Genomic DNA, 18195 nt, shown 5'->3' with positions numbered 1-18195 from the left:
CAAAATACATAAAGAACTTACACACCTCAGAACCAAAACAAATAATCCAATTAAAAATGGGCAGATAACCTGAACACGCATTTTTCCAGAGATGATTCAGAAGGACAATAGACACATGAAAAGATGCTCAACATCACTAATCATCAGGGAAATGCAAATCAAAACCACAATGAGATATATCTCCTTACACCTGTCAGAATGGCTTTATCAAAAAGACAAGATAAAACAAGTGCTGGCGAGGATGTGGAGAAAAGGAAACTATATAATGCACTGTTGGTGGGAATGTAAACTGGTGAAAACTCTTGTGGAAAACAGTACGGAGGTTCCTCAAAAAGTTAAAAATAGAAATACCATGATTCAGTAGTTCCACTACTAGGTATTTACCCAAAGAAAACAAAAACACTGATTTAAAAAAATATGCATCTCTCTGTTTACTGCAGTGTATTTACTAGTTATGGAAGCAATCTGAGTGTTCATCAGTAAATGAATGGATAAAGAAGGTGAGGCATACACACATTCTCTCCACCCCCAAAATGGAATATCACTCACCCATAAAAAAATAAAAATAAAAAAAAGAATGAGATCTGGCCATTTTTAACAACAGGTATGGACCTACTGCGGATTATGCTAAGTAAAATATGTCAGACAAAGAAAGGTAAGTTCCATACGATTCCACTTACTTATAGAATCTAAAAAACAAATGTAGAAACAAACAGAATCACAAATACAGAGAACAAACTGGTGGTTGCCAGACATTAAGGGGTTGGAGGGATGGGTGAAATAGGTGAAGGGGATAAGAGGTACAAACTTATAGTTATAAAGTAAGTTCTGGGGATGATAAGTATAGCATAGAGAATAAAAATGTCAATAATATTAGAACAACATTGCATGGTGAAAAATGGTAACTATACTTATTGTGATAAGTATAGCCTAATGTGTAGAATTGTCAAGTCATTATGTTGTACATCTGAAACTAATAGAACACCGTATGTCAACTACACATTTCTTTTTAAAAACTTTTCTTCAACTTTTTGTAGTGACACCATTAGAAAATATACTCGCCTGTGCTATGATAACAATATCCAGTTTCTAAGAATAGTAATGCCAGTCTAAGAGGCAAAGCTATAACATCCAGTGTCTTAAGAAGCAAAAAGCAATGACCCTGACAGACTGTCCCTTGACATTATCTTGGCTGTAGTTCTGGATATTGTTCTAGATGCCTAGCCTCTTCTGGATCTTAATTTCCATACCTAAACCACCTGATATCCTTCAAAAAAATTCCTTTTAATGAAAGTTAAGTTCCTAATGTTTCTAATTCAGGACCTTGGTTGATGTCTTAGTCAACTCAGGCTGCTATAGCAAAATACGGACTAGGTAATTTAAACAGCAAACACTTCTCATAGTTCAGAGGATAGGAAGTCCAAGAAATCCAAGATCAGGCTTATGGATGGCTGACTTCTTACTTTATCCACAACATGATGTAAACAGGAAACTCTGAAGTCTCTTCCTCTGCTTATAAGGCCACTAATCTCATCATGGGGCTCTAACCTCAAGAACCTCATCTAAATATAATTACCTCCCAAAGAATCCTTCCTAATACCATCACATTGGGACTTAGAGCTTCAACATAACAATTCTGGGAGCTATATGGTTTCAGGTCTCACATTTAAGTCTTGTGTTATCTTCACTTCCATCAATGTACTACAGTTTTTATAGAGTACAGGTCTTTCATCTTTTTGATTAAATTTATTCCTATTCTTTTTGAAGCAATTATAAGTGGGATTATTTCCTTAATCTCTCTTAAAATCTTTTTTAGTTTTTATGATGATATTTGTCTGTCTTTGGTGGGGTTGAGAGGGTGAGGGACAGTGGGAGATAACTGACATCAAAGATATTGGTCTATTTATCAAGTAAGTTTTTTTCTTGATTATTCTCCCTCCTTCTTATGCGATTAAAATACCACAGTCTTGAAAAGAACGTTCCCAGTTCTCTACCCAATTCCCTTTCCTCTTCTTCCTTCTCTTCTCTCTCTCTCTCTCTCCTCCCCTTCTACTACCTCTCTCTCAAACAATTCATCTATCCCAAATACCTCAATCCCAGTAAGTCCCAATTCCACATACCAACCCCACCATCTCATAATAAATTTCCAACTACAGCTCTAAAATATATCCCTGAGGTACCACAATTTAAATGCCTCCAAAAAAGTTAAGGGACGAAAATTAATCAACCCTTTTACCATCCTTTTCCAGTCATTCAAAAGACAACCATTAAGTATACATCTAACTCTTCCTTCTTCACTCACTATGATATCCAAACACTAGGTCCATTCAAGCCTTTTGCCCAATTGCCATTTGTCTCCACAACCTTGTCTTCCATGGACAATTACAATAGTTTTCCCTCTCATACCCTCTATATATACCTCATACCCTCTATACCTCATACCCTACCTCATACCCTCTATATATCTTACACATTGTTATCAGAGCTATACAATATCCTCAAATCACAGAAAGACTCAGTAGTTCCTTGGCTTCAAAAGCTCCTTACTGCCCACCATACAAAGTCTACTCTTCCTCAGCATCAGCAAAGTTTAAAAAAAATCCACGACTTCCCTACAAAAACTTCATGCTTGAACCACATGGGAACACTTCTTCCAGAGAGGTCTCAGTCCAGTGATTTTTTTTCAAGCTGGAATGCCCTTTTTCTTTGACTTTTCCTCACAAATGGAAATCTAAATTCTTCCTTCAAGGTTCAGCTACAGAATTAGATCTTCTATTAAATCTTCCTCCATTGCCAATAAAACTGCTCCTTCTATAATCCCACAATAACTTTTATATTTCTGAGACAATTCATTTTCCCCTGCCTTATTGTTAGTTGTATTTACAATGTACTTTATTGGAGTTTAATAAAGATTTCATTTAATTTTCACAGCAACTCTGTGAAGTATTTAGCCAACTTTGTAGGGAATGAAACAGGCAGAGAGGCTAAGTAACTGGATTTAACACACACGCATGCATGTGGGCACATGCATGCACACACACACACTCACATTCTAACTCCAATTCTCCTAACAATTATATTTTACATTTATTAAGAAAGAATCCAAGGCCCCTTGCCTACATAGTCCTTTCTGTGTAACAGACCTGCTTTGAGCTTTAATATTCTTTTCCCTGTTTGAAGTAACCCTGTTTTACTTGTCCAAACTGAATCCATTCCTGAAGACAAGAGTTCTAAAGTTTCACCTCCTCTAATCAGCTTTCCTTGACTCTTCCAGGCCTTACTGATCTTTTTTAAAGGATGTATCATACTGGTTACAATGTCCTTACAAATATCTTTGTCTATATTTTAGCATGCAGTTAGTTTTACTAAATAAACTTGGCACCAACCACTATGTCTTATTTCACTGAGGTATCCTCTCAACTACTTAGCAGTCAGTTGGTGCTCTATTACCTATTTACTGATTGATGCTCAATGGTCCCCTCATCTATCCCCTAATTTCTAAGTCCTTTACTTTTTGCACTGCAGGTATGGATCTACTGTTGTGACTAAACATTATATTTTAGTAGTAAATATTACTCATCCTACTCCTGAAGTTTAAAGTTCACAGGTCTAGTAAGTATTTTAATCATCTGATGGAAGAAAAATCTAGAGTGACTATTTTAGACAACTGTAGAGGGCAGCAAAGCAACAGTAGTATCCCCAAAGAAAGCCATGTATTTTTCTTAGGCAGTTTCAGATTTGTTTTTATATTTTAACAGATGTTGTTAGGATTAAAGCTTTTAGAAGGCAAGACACATTTTTTGCACGCACTACACAGATTTCACCAACTACTTATGCACTTAAACATTTGCACTGTTAGTTATAAATATAACAAAACTGTGTCAATGTCCAGATCCTTTTATACATAATATGGAAAAATAAGTTTGACGAACAATCCATGGCTTCAAAAGAGCTACCATAACTGCTAATTCTTATGAATCTAAAAGTTGAAATGCTTTTTCACTTAAAAAGTGTAAAAATAATCTATCTTAAACACAGAAAAGAATGTCAATAGCCTAAACTGTTTATTTCTTGCTAAAGAGAGATGTCATCATTAGTGTTATTAATTCTAGCCTTGATATGCCATCTTTTTTTACATTCAAAATCAGTCAGGCAACATAGGAGCTATACCAGTTTTAAAAGAAAAAAATAACAAATTTCTGACAATGTGTACAAGAAGCAGAAGGTAACAACTTGAAAGGGAACAGGAGTTCCTACCATTATACTTTAATGTTATAGTTCATTCTGGTTATAATATGAATTAGCCAAAGCTGTATAAATAAATGAATTAATTAAATAATCATATAAGTATATTTATAATCATATATTTACAATGCTTATAAGAATGGTGAAACTACTATAAAAGTTGATATAACTGCATTACTTGCACATATTACTGAAGGCTTTTCTTTCTGGTAATTTTTAAAAATCTCTTCTAAGTTTAATAAGCAGAAATCAGAGATTTAGAATAGCTGCTAGAGCCATTAACATATGCAGACTCATGGTTTAGTGAAAAATGCTATGACGCTCTAGCCCTGTGCCCTTAATGAGACGACTAGACAAAGTACTTTCTCCCACTTGAATCTCTTCAATAAAAAATAAAGAAGCTTTTTTAAAACTTTACATTTAAAATAAAGGATCCGGGTATCTCTAAGCAGATTTAAAAACTAGACAGTTTAATGGTTGACTTAGTCAATATTAAATTGAACTTATAGCCATGAATGATTATCTCTAATCTAAATCAAATTAGAAGGGAATTTGGAGTTCATAATGACAGGACACTTGTGAAATGAATTTTAATCTAGCCTGCAATAGCTAAGACTAAATTAGAAATCATATTAATAATTTTCAAAAACAATGGCCTAAGATATTTTAGTAATGACAATAATGTCTATCGTGGATAACACACAGAAATAATTACATGAAAATGTCTCGTCACAGTTTAGCAATACTAACATTTCATTAATATTTTTGTTTTTCCTCTGAAGCCATTAGAAGAGTTAAGTACACTCTTAATTTTATACAATGTTCTCAACACCAAGTTGGAGTCCTCACTGTATGAACCTGTTTTTATAACTGTCTCTTCGTTTTTTCATGTCCTTTTCAGTAACAGCACTGACATATTCCCATTACAAAACAATTGGCTATCTTAAATTTACCTATTTCAAAAATTCAAACCTACAGTGAGATGTGTTATACATAAAGTGCGGCATGTCACACAGAAGCTGATTAAACTACATAAGTCCTGAGATAAAAAATACACAACTGATTTTGCAATACCAAAGGGAAAAAAAATTGCATTCCTTCTAGGTCAACTCTGCAAACACCTCACATTCAAAATGGATAAGACAATGTGGAAAAAGGGAACTAAGGAGAGCAAAAGGAATTTTTAGAAAAAAGAAAAACCAATGAAGAACTACCTCATCAAACAACATCTTTAAAACCTACCAACCTCTTCAAGTCTATTATATGTATAAATATATATAAATAAATATACTTATTTATTTATTTATTATTTTTATTACGTATTTTATACACACACACATACATACATACATACATATATTCCCTCATCTTGGAAGGTAGGAATAGGTATGTCAAAATAGGAATAATATAAAATATATAAACCTGAGGATGTATTTTCTAGTGTGTTCTGTAAAATACAGTTTCTGCAATATAACAGGTATTACAAAAAAAAAGAAAGTTTAATTAATTTGCAAAACAGGATATCTGTGGAAGAATTTCTTAGACAATTAACAAACTAAGGCACATAGTGACTTTATATAAGGAGGTTATATGGTTAGTTTTTCCCATTCCCAGGTCATTTTCATCATGGTACTTTCCCCCAGAAACATATCTTCTGAGACTTAAGGTCCATAGACACACCTTGGCAAACATTGCTCTAAACCTAAAAACATGAGGGGGGAAAAAGGGGAATAGAATATGCATGTGCATGTTTAATAATGTGACTGCATGTCACACTATTAAACATAGAAGAGGGTAGGCATCCAGGGACTAAGGAATAAAAGACATCTAAGATGAAATAAGAAATAAAATCAAGTTCAGAAAAGTTTCATAGTTACCTAGTATAGCTATTATTGTATTTTACTACTTTATTTCAACATGAAAGATGAAATCATAAACCAAGTATTCCCTTGATGCCATTTATAGTACAGCAAATTTGGTCAGTTTCTTTAACAGGAAAAAAAGCAAATGTTAAAATCTAGATAGTTTGAAAAATACTTTGTTTATTCTGTGATATGTGTTATGATACACACAATGAAGCCTGAGGCAAGATCTTCACTACAAAGAGCACATATCACAAAAGAACTTGTAATTACGTACTACATAACAAGTATAAGGACTAACTACTTTATAAAGAATTTGCTCATTTTAGGCAGGAAGTGGTAAGAGAAGGCTTCACAGAGAAAATTAACCTTAAACCAGGTACTTCAGAATTTGAGTTGGTAGGCAGGAAGGGTAATGTCATTTTAGGCTTAGTAGGTAAGGATCAAAAAAGGGCACAACCTGCTTCAGAGACTACAATTTAGATCTGCACTGACCAATAATGATAGCCACCAGCCACAACTGACTACTGAGCACAAGAAATATAGCTAGTTTAAAATAACAATCAGTAAGTGTAAAATACACACCAAATTTCAAAGACTTACTAAGGAAGAAAATGTAACATGATTAAGTGATATTTTGGTTATATTGTGTTAAATAAAATATATTATTAAGGTTAATTTCACCTATTCCTTTTATTACTTTTAATGTGTTATCAGGATAACTTAAAATTATGTATACGGCTCCATTATATTTCTGTTGGACAGTGCTGGATTAGATTAATTTGATTTTGCTGTTAAACTCTTGAAATAAAGAAATCAGAGTGCCTACAACACGCCAAGTACTTCTGATACATTAGTGAACAAAACAGTGGACTATATTCTTTCAGAAGAGGGACCATATCTGGTCAAATCATAAATTAAAATTCTGTAATAAATAGCACTCACTGAGGAAACAAAGAATCATCTGAAGATGTCTCTTAAAATACAAACACTCCAAATCCCCAGGCTCCATATCCACCCTCCTTGCAAAAATTGTTTCAGGAAGTCCATGGTGGGGCCTAGGATGTTGTTTCAAAAAGATTTCCTAATAACTAAGATATGAACACACCTGCACACCCTACTTCTGCTGACTCCAGCCAGCTGAGAACAGTGATTTATAGCCCCCCCCAACCTTTAATCTATTTCTTTCCAATAACCCTAGGCTGAGAGCCTAAAAAGCCTCCACTCAGTGCAAAGCCAACCTATTTAAAATAAGAATAACTGATTCTTTTTAACCATTAAAGTTAAAGAAAATCAAAGATTTTTAAACTTTCCTCTCCTATCTATAGAGCCGCATGTATAATTTACTATCTTACACCTACAAAATAATCATCTGAGGTGCTGAAAAGCATACTGCCAATTTTTAGCCACTTAATCCAGTTATGAGCTGGCATATTTTCACATATGCCTCAAATTCCACTCACAATGCAACAGGTAGTTTTTTTTTTCCTACTCATCTTAATTAGCAGATGGCTGACTACTGGGAAATTGCAAGAAACACAACCTCTCTGAATGCTGAAATCAAAGAGAATATGTAAAATTCATATTAAGTCTGAAAACAATATCCTTTCTAAAAAAACTACAGTGCTTACAAAATGGCTGTACCTAAACTCATAAGGGGCAGCTCTCACTAAAATTTTAAATTAATGACCTGTGGTATAATAAGCGAGTCATTTAGGAAAAAACTTAAAAGCTCACCCTTGATAAAGATTCACAACAAATTTTATTTAAATAAATGATTAAATATGAACCTATTATAAAATAGAAACCTATTATAAAAATAGAAATCTTAAGTTTTACAAAATTCAGGGAAGGATACAGATTCAAGGCTTTAAAGAATTTTAGATAAAAATACAAAAGGTAATCAAAAGTATGAAATTTATGGTACCCAGATTTTTGGATCTAAGTGCCTGGCACATAAAATTATCTTTAGTAGTCATTCTGTTACTAACTTAAGGATTATTTGAATTTATCCTAAATGTATATATTGACAGCCATTATTAATTAGATGTCACATCTTTCACAATTAGTTTGTCTTTATTATAAATTGTTAAGAGCACATTAATGAATTACAGAATATGCTATAAAAATTTTACTAATTTTAAAAAGGCAAATTACAAAATGTCAAAATACTCTATTTTTTAACAAGAGTATCGCATTCAGCTTCTTTTCAATAGTTTCCAAATAATAGGCAATAAGCCCTAAGTTTTACTTAACTACACTGATGCAAAATGTACATCAGAGTTGCTGAATCACTAAATGAAACATATATAAATATATGGAAGCATAGGTGAAATAAAGTAAGATGGTAAATACATATATGCACACACAAATATACAACTGCCCAGTTTTTTCCAAGTCCTATTTCTGATGATGTAGCTAAATGTAAGAATGGAAGATCTGGGTATTTTGCTTGCTTCTAAGTTTGGTTCACTTTCCAATTATATCTGTTTAGGATGCAGAAAAATTTATATAGGCAGTATGTATTATAGGCCCCAATCTGATACCATCAGTAACTTGAGAAAGTAAACTTAATTGTGACACTCTTCTCCAACTCTACATTTTCCATATAAACACTAACATTCCAAGCAACCTTAGGGAACTGCCAAATCTTAAAATGCATTCTACATCAAGGGAAGATTCAATTTGGTTCCATACAATTACACAAGCTAGTTAATTTCACTATATCCTAATATTCTGAAAACTGATCTTCTGAATATTTTATCTGAATTTAACAAATATTTGAAAAACACTACATTATATACACAAAATAAAGTGCAAACAGAATAAGTCAATTACCTTGAAAACCCAGTTATTCAAGATATCAGGGTAGAATTTAAGAATGACAAATACCAAGCAGGTTAGTTTATAAGGAGCAATCTAATAAATGCTAATATTTGAATGCTGACTATATTCCATGCATCCTAAGTGTTTTTATTTTATTCTTTGACTTAATCCTCTCAACAATTCTATAGGCAAGGTGATAACATCTTTTTTTTTTTAAAAGATGAAAAACCTTAAGTTTACTGAGGTTAAACGGCTTGTCAAGGATTCACAAAGTTAAGCGGCAGCCTTTTTTCAGAATCAAACTGCCTGTTTAGTACCTACACCATAAAGAGCAGAGAGAAACCAAACTTGTACCACCTACCACAATGCTTAATCTCAATAAGATATGACTCAAAGATTAATTTATTTGAGAGGCAGGGGCAGAGGGATAGGGAGAAGCTCCCTCTAGAGGAGGAGCCTGATCAGGTTTGATCCCAGGATCCTGAGATCATGACCTTAGCTGAAATCAAGAGTCAGATGCTCAATATAAATATATGAGCTAGCCAGGTACTCCGCAACTCATTTTTTTTTAAATATTTTTTCCCCCTCAGTTCACATTCATATATCTTTACCCAAAGGGCTACATTTCCCTCTTCTGGGCAACCCCAGATTACCTCACACAGATGTCTATAATAAACACTGGGCTGTCCTATGAGCAACTATTTCCTTCATGTCTCTCATCATAATGCTGTAAGATCCTTGAAGCCAGGACTCTGCCTTACTCATGTTTTATGTCCCCAAATGCCTAACAAGTGCCGAAATACAGAAAGTACTATAAGTGCTATTAAAGGTTCAATATAATATTAGATCTTCTTTTTTTATCACCTTCTAACATCCATCCTCAGATAAAACCTTCATGAAAAACGGAAAGTCGCAGAATCCTAGATTCAAAAAGAAACTGACAAAGGTCAAGAAGTCTTTACCCTTCTCCTTCCTTGATACCATATCCCTTTTAGTATTTTCTACCTTTCAAGAAAAATGGTGGAAAGCAAGTGAGATAAATGTAATCACCTGTGAATTAATTACTGCCATCATAAAGAAATATGGCTGAAACTAATGTGACATAGTGTGTTAACTCTACTTCAATAAAAAAAAATACAGAATTTCTGAATCATGAGCTTTAAATAAATGAAATTTCTGAAGTCACATGGTATTGTAAATCTAGTGCCCTTGACCTTTATACCCTGGAATTTCTTAGGCTTAGAAAACAAAAAAGAAAAAAACCTGACAGTTTATAAATGTTTTAAAAGTTCAGTTCTTCAAATAAGACAGTGTACACCCTCAAAACAACATAAATGATGTCATTTTTAACAGGTTTCAGGATATCAAGTCTACTAGTTGCAAGGATTTTTTTTTAAGCAAATGAACATGATATAAAAATTACCTTGCACTAATGGATGATACTGCAGGTGTTAAGCATAGCTAAGGTCGTGCTAAATTTACATAAGCCTTATATAAAAAACAGCAACAGAAAGAAAAAGATATCCATACAGGTTGAACAAGCATTCTGATTAACAAATAATCAGATAACAATCTCTTTAAAGCCTAAAAATCTTTTCAATTCCAGAAATGACTACAATAGTACACACAAAATCTTATCAGTAGTACTATGAATATCACATCAACAAACAGGTTACATTAAGAAAATTCCACTTCCATTCTGACTAAGCATCCGTAAGTCAGGGCAACTGTGCCCTGCTCAAAGACTACCTAAAACAGAGAGAGGCTAATGGAAAAAAACTTATCATAAGGGTTCACAAATTAGGGTGTTATTAACACCAGACTCCAGAAAAGGAAGCTCTTTAAAAGAACAGTGCACACAGTAACACAAAGCTAGTGCCTGTCTCTACAACTACAAGAACTGACTCTAAAAACTTCAGTTTACACCTGCTCTAAATCACAGTTCATTTGCCTATATTACTTGAGTTTTTAGGACCTAAAATAAAAATATCAAGCCCCTCCAAAAGGACACTACTAAAGAGGTTTGGAAAAAAAAAACCCAAATCAAATAACTCCTTTCTTCCACACGAAAACCAATGCATTCCTCCAAAAGTAATCAACACTTCACTTGTATAAGCACTAAGAAATTACTACTCAAAATCTATATCCTTGAATATCTGTACACATCACCTAGTTTCAGCCTTCTATAAGGCTTGCCCCAGCTAGATAAGCCTTTATTAGAGATACAAATAATATTCACCGGATCCTTAACACAATCTAAATCAGGCTACTAAGCTGTTAACATCCCCTCCAACTTTGCTCCCACCCAACTGTAATCCACAATCCTCCCTAATGGAAAAAAAAACAGTACACAAATTCAACCTAGAATCTTAAAAAGGTAACGGCATTAAGAATTGTGTTGTGGAACCAAACAGCTGGGGAGTGGAGCTACAGAAACAGTGTAGATTAGATAATGAGCCGTTTATCAGACTATACTCTGTAAATCAGAAACTTTCATTACAATCCTTGAAACGTGGTGGTGAACTGGTAGAGGAAATTCTCAGCCTATAAGGGGCAGTCAATCTCCTGAAAACTCTGCCTCTCTCACAACCTACTACCCTGACACACCTCTCGGAACAGGACACCCTTTCTTCTAAACCACACCATCCCAGAAATCTGCAGGCATCTCTCCTTTTAATAAATACTGATAACACTTCTGGTTTCATTTACGATTTCATTAAACAAAGATCCAACAGCAGCCTTATGTACCAGTACAAATGCCTTGGGTAAACCAATCTTCATGCAAGCGTTGAGTTTTTGCTTGTCCACCTTCCTCACCAAGTACGAGTCTTAGAAATTAATAACTTCCTGCAATATTTCAGGATTACCAAAAGACAGGCGGAGCTAATCCCCAAAGACTGGTGACCCTACTTTCTCAAATCATCACCTTCCATTAATGATAACTTATGTCCATCTCTCTTCCCTGAGAGATCAATTTTTTTTTTTTAACACGATCCTTAACAAGTGGGCTTCTGGGTTCCGACACCCAGGAACGAATTTACAAAGAGACTAATTCCCAAATGTGACAGGAAAACTGTAACACAAAACGAGGGAAGAAAGAGACAGGGAAGAGGCGTGGGGTTTGTTTTGCTCAGAACAGCCGGAGTACAGTGGATGCAATCAGGTATTTAACACATCAGTCGAAGTCCTGAGGACAAACGGGGTTCGCAAAAATAAACATGGACAGTGTGAGAGACGTCCCACAAACTGGAAGGCAGCAATGATCTCAATGCAACGCGACCCAGGGGCTGCCAGAGCAGAACCGGGCCGGACGACCGTAGAAAACTGATTGTAGGGGATGCGGCAGGCTGGGCTAACATGGTGCCTTCCACAAGGTGGAAGGCGATGAGGGGTTGGGAGCCAAAGGTTTCATCCCGTCGGGCTCTGGTCCCTAAAGGTATCCGGGCTAAGAGCTCAAGTTTCACCGGGGGAAAAAGGGGGCAGCAAACATGCAGCCCGGCACCTTCGTCCCAGCCCCTAAGCCCGCGCCCTCGGCTTCCCCCGCGAAACAGCGCGGAGGTAACGGTCCCCCGAGCAAACACTGAGGAGCTCCCCGCGCACCCAGCACTCGGCGTCGGGCAACAGCGCGGCGAGCGGGGGAGGGGAGCGGGCGGCCGGCGCTGCACTCGCCGGCCCCGGCCCTTCCCCGGCCTCGCCCCGGGCGCGGCGAAAAAGTTTCCAGCCAAAGTCCGCGGTACCCGCTCGCGCAGCCAACCGCCGAGCACAACTGCCTCGTCGCCCCGGAGAGCGGCCCGCGCCGACTGGCCGCGGCGCCGGGACCCTCGGTCGCGCCTCCCTCAGCCCGCGCCGGGCTGCCGAGCTTCACCTACCACAGAGCCGGGAGAAGAGCAGCAGCGGGAAGAGCAGCAGCAGTAGCGGTGGTGGCGTCGGGGGCGGCAGCAGGAGTCCGGCCCCGGGGGGAGAAGCGGAGGAAAGTTGTGCTTTGCCGCCTCCGGGACACAGCGGGGCCGGCCCCGGGGTCCGCGCCATCCCCCACCCTCCCCCCGGCCCGCTCGCTCGCCCACCCCCCGGCTCCCCAGGCCCCGGCGCCTTAGGCTCTGGGCGGCGGCAGCAGCGGCCGCGGCGCGGCGGCGGCGGCGGCGGCGGAAGGTCCGGCGCGCGGGTCCCCAACTCCCAGTTCTTGAGCCGTCGCCGCCGGCTGACACTCAGCCGAGCGCTCACCGCTGCCTCGACTCAGCCGTCGCCGACGCCACTGCCGAGGCTGAGGCGGGAGCCGCCCGCAGCCGCCGCCGCCGCCACTCCCCTCCCCCAGGCACCCGCCCGCCTCGAACTCCTGGGAACTCGGAACGCACCACCCCGCCCCGCACGGGAGGGGGAGAGGAAGCCGACCCTCAGAGCGGGCGCTGGGACTCGCCCTCCCTTCCTCCCTCCCCGCACAACTCCAGCTCCCGTCTGATCGCCGACTGCAAGCCGCGTCTCCTCCCACCCCGCTCTCCTACACACGCTCCTCCCCCTTAAAAAAAAAAAAAATCTCTTCTCTCCACTTTGATAACGGGTTTCTCCCAAAGCAGAGCTTTCAAGAGGACAGGAAAATCTGGAATAGGTTAGCAGGCCCCGCCCCTTGTTCCTGCCTCGTCCCCGCCTCGTTCCCCCCTTCCCAACATTTCCAATGGTCTAGCCCAATCCGCCCCTCGCGGGTCCACCGCGGCCCCGGCGCAGACGGAGGCGGAGGGCGGCGGGACAATCGCGCTGGTTGCTTTCCTCGCCCGGGCCGCGCTCTCCCTCTGGCGGGGAGCCGGGACAGGAGGGGTGGGGGTTGGGGGGAAGAGAGGAGGGGCAGGCAGGATGGGGCTGCCCTTCCGTTGCCCACGCTAAAGGTCCCTGTCTAGGAGGCTGTACATAGCCTGCAGAACTAGTCATCTCCCTCCTCGCCGGGGACGCCGGGGGCTGAAAGGAGAGACTTTCTCCTTCCTGCTTCTCGGGACAGCGGCGCTCTCCGAATCCCTTCCTTCTTTCCAGCTCCACTTCCCCCAGCCCTCCGAGGCTTGTTTGCACCAGGCGTTTTTCTTGCTCCTTCTCTTGGGAGGGCGGCTTGGTGGAAGGGTCAGCGAAACCGAGCGAGAAGAGGGGCCCCGGAAGGTTTGCTTTCTCGCTCTTCTCCGGCCGCCGAGCTGTCCGCTGTCCTCGCCGGGCAACTGGCAACAGGAGGCCATGGATTTCCCCCATCGGAGCGCCTAGAGTGCGGTGGTGTTTTTCTTCGGTTTTGTTTCATTTGCATGTTCGCACGTGTAATTTTATTTTCATTGCCTGTTTTCCTCTGAACTGATCGCGGTAAAGCGACCTCGGGAAGTGTTAAGCATTTGCGCGTAAGAGGTCTGGGATCCCCCAGGACCCTCCCTCACCCGAGGTGGCTACGCGCCCTACCCTCCTCTTCCGCCCGCCACGCGAAGCCGGGGTGGCCTGACCTTGAAGCCACTACCCCTGGCAGTTCTGCAGGGGCGAAGGACAGTTTGGACTGTCCCAAGGGGACTGGAGGCAGAGGACACACGTCCTCAGTCCTAACACCATTAATTCTATATGGGTCCTGGCATCTCCACCAAAAGCAAGAAATGTGCTCCCCAAAAGAAGGAAAGTCGAACAAGGATTTAGCCGCCTGGCGCAGCTAAACTAATGCTTGCCTGTCGCCAAGATCACACCCCTTCCATCACTAGCCACCACCCCCCACCCCTCCACCCACTGGTTTACAGTGCTTTACTCACCTGCAAAGCTATACACCATTCTACCCCTGCCTACCGCTCTTTTTTCTTTCTCAACTTGCGCCTCCCATCCTGTCTCCCAGTGCTCGGTTTAGTACCTTTCTTCCTCCATCCTCTCTCTCTTTCTTTCTCTTTCTCTCTCTGTCTCTCATTCAGCCTGTCTCCTGCAGCCACTCCTTTCCATCGTCTATCCTCAGGATGCGCTTATGAATAAACCTTGTCCTGCGTCTTTCCCGGAGATCCCCTGATGATGATCATAATTGACGAAATGTAGCTATTGTGACATTCCTCAGCTGTGCTGACACCACCGCTTCCCTTGAGAAAATTTCTTTTCCTATTTTCTCATTCTCTAAACCTAATTTCTCTGCTAAATTTACATAAAGCCCACTGTGCAGCGACTAGCTAATTATCTGTTTAGATAGCACTTCAACACGTTGTTGAGAGCCAGTTAAATGTTAAACAACCAAAATTTTAATATCGTTAGCCAATTTCATTCCCCTGGCCTCCCCTGATGGTTCCAGTTTCCAGAAAAAGTAATTTAGCCAGCATTTGAAAAGGTGCCAGAAGCTTAATATGGGGGGCCATTGTGCAATTGCTACAAGAGACCATAAGGGATTACCAGGTTTAGCGCTTCTCAAAAGGATGATATGGAGCTTTAAAAAATATGTTTCCTCCATAATTTCAGAAATTGGATTAGTGACATACTATGATTATATTCTTCTCTGACCTAAAGTGAAGCGAGAGCATGGAAGAGCAGTATTTATAGGTATTATACAAGCATTAAAAGAGCACTATGCTGGTATTTTATGTGCATACAGGCATTATGTTCTAATATTAATCATTTGTGTTGATAGAGCATCTTTGGCCAGTGTCAAAGCACAGGCTTACTTCCCATGGAAGATAGCAATTACTATTATCCCTACTGCACAAGGGGAGGAACCTAGGCAGAGAGGTTAATTGAAAATACTACAAGCCACATGTGGTGGGTTTCCTGCCAGACCCAAGTTCTTGCCTTCCACTGGGCACCACTGACCTCTCAAGATTCCTTTTAACATAAAAAACAAATTTACTGAGGTCACTCAAATTTCTACTTTCTAAGTGTCGAGTCTTAAATTACGTTGCTCTCAAATGAAGATATAGTCACCCCAGGCTTTCCTGTTGGAAATTATTACTAGCTACAGAATGAGATTTTATATGGTATAGTTCATTTTCAAGTACCAGAATTACTGTTGACTTAAAAAAAAATACTTTATCATGAAAGTATTACTGTGTTTTATACCATTTTAGTTCTCTAACTTTACAGATAAGTTCACTTTTATTGTTTGAGTGACAAACTGGTTCAGGAATAATTATAGCTAACTTATTAATATTTCTGGCACCATTAAATCCAAAGTATGCATGTATTTTCCAAGAAGAAAATTATCTGAACAAAAGGCAACATGATCCTACTGCCAACAATGATTTCATTGTTTTGGGTTAAGAGTACTGATGGTGTCCATCCGACTTTCTGCCTCAAAGACTGTCGGCTAATTACTGAGGTTCATTAACTCTTAACTAAAAAACAAAGGTTGACATCTTAACAAAGAAGTAACTATGTACAGTACTGGGCATCTTACATTTACTCAAATAATTCAAATGATAGGTTTGAGACTATTAATAGAATTTCATAGCTGACTCTGAAACAAAGAAAGTATTTAATAGTGAAGGTGGGCCATTATGTACTCAGCTCATTCCCCTTACCATCAGCAAATTTTTTATAACCTGCTGCGTGAAGAAGTATAGCTTTTCCCTCAGTGGAAGAGATGAGCAATGTTTTGTGGAATGTTTGAACTTGGTACTATATTTGATAATAAGTTGATGTCACTCTACTAGAATCATAGTCTTCTAAAGCAGAACTATGCAAATAGTTAAAATCTAACTGCAAACCCACAAAAAGTCCACCCACTTGCAAAATCTTCACCAATGTCACATTTATCAAATGCAACTATTTTCTACTGAAAAGATTCCCCCTATATATTCATACTGATTTCTCCCTCATATTTCCTTTGGATCTTTGCTCAAGTTTCACTCTATCATTCAGGTCTTCTATCACTGCCCCATATGAAGAGCTCCCCTATCCCCCATTCCTATCCCCCTTAACTTGCTTTATTTTCTTAATTGTACTCTGACACCATCTGACACCTTGTGTTTTTATTTAGTGTCTGTTTTCCCTTCACTAGAAGGAAAGTTCCACAAGATTGGGCAGGGACCTATCTATTTTTTCACTGTGGAAGCCCAATCACCCAGAACAGTATCTGCCATGTAAGTCCCATACCGGATTACTAAATGACCTGTAGTGACATAGCATACTCAAGTGTGTGTCTACAAGTGTGTGTTTAATCACAGACAAACTCAACAGAAGAAAATTATTAATTTTTTAAGGCTTTGAGCATATGATCGTGTTGAGTTTTTTAAGCTGGAAGATGATTCGCTGACTATTGCTTAAGTCTCTATTTAGGGGCGCCTGGGTGCTCCATTGGTTAAATATTTGTCTTTGGCTCAGGTCATGATCCCAGGGCCCTGGGATCGTGCCCTGTGTTGGGCTCCCTGCTCAGCAAGGAGTCTGCTTCTCCCTCTCCCCTCCTGCACTCCAACCCCAGCTCTTTCTCTCTTTCTCTCTCTCTCTAATAAATAAAAAAAAAAATTTAAAGATTCTGTATTTAATTACTCCTAATGCCATTTATTTAGCTATCCTCTCCCTACTCCTTCACATTCCAGGTTTGTAATACTGGGGCAGGGGCTCTGGAAACTCGGCTTCCTTTACCAGCTGCCTTTCTGGTGGTTTCTGTCAATAGAAGTCCCTGGAGGAAGGATGGAAGGCTGGAGTAGAGGCACAGAGACTTGATCTTCTCTGTTTGCTTCCTGTTCCTACCAGCATCCAATCATTGTTAATAGCCCTTTCCATTGTCTTCAGCAGTTGGTTCCAGCCTCCCACTTTTACACTCTTAAGAACCAGACCCATCCTACTTCTGCAGAGGTACCAGCACTGGCCAGGTTGTGCCAGTTCTCAGAGGTTTGAGCCCTCACTCAGCAAGAACCCTAACCTGCGAGCTTCTGAGCTCTCATAACCCAACCCTTTCCCTTCGTTTATCCGGCTTTAAAGGAGGTAATGGCTCCTTATAGTTTACATCGCAGGATTACCTCAGTGTTCCTCTTTTTGGTGTGGAGACTCCCTCCAAAACCCTGTGTAAAAATACCTATTATTAAATTCCCTGAGTACCATAATATGCTTCCTGTGCTCCTGATTGAAACTTATTTGGTGTTCTTTTTTATTTCAGTGACTATTTCCCAAAACCTTCCCTTTGTAACCATTACTTTTCTCTCCGTCAGACTGTCTAAGATAACAGAACTAACGTCAATCTGTCAATTAATATAAATAAAAACAATAAGGTACATGGACAAAATTTGTTCTATATCATTGGCAATAATCCCATTAACATGTGGGTTTGAAATAAGTAAATTCAGTG

General features: G+C 39.5%; 1 protein-coding gene across 1 annotated transcript in view; it reads right to left on the bottom strand.

Annotated features, from left to right (window-relative positions):
- The window catches only part of NECTIN3 (nectin cell adhesion molecule 3), a 128087-nt gene extending 115125 nt beyond the window's left edge, over positions 1–12962 (bottom strand). Inside the window, exon 1 of the mRNA XM_044251360.1 lies at positions 12803–12962. Coding sequence (XP_044107295.1) covers positions 12803–12962 — 160 coding nt within the window. The remainder of the gene's footprint in view (positions 1–12802) is intronic.
- Positions 12963–18195: the final 5233 nt, after the last annotated feature.

Source organism: Neovison vison, chromosome 6 (assembly GCF_020171115.1).
Source record: "Neovison vison isolate M4711 chromosome 6, ASM_NN_V1, whole genome shotgun sequence".
NCBI classification, from domain to species: Eukaryota; Metazoa; Chordata; class Mammalia; order Carnivora; family Mustelidae; genus Neogale; species Neogale vison.
The sequence above is the reverse complement of the archived record's forward strand: the minus strand, read 5'-3'. Positions and strand labels throughout refer to the sequence as shown.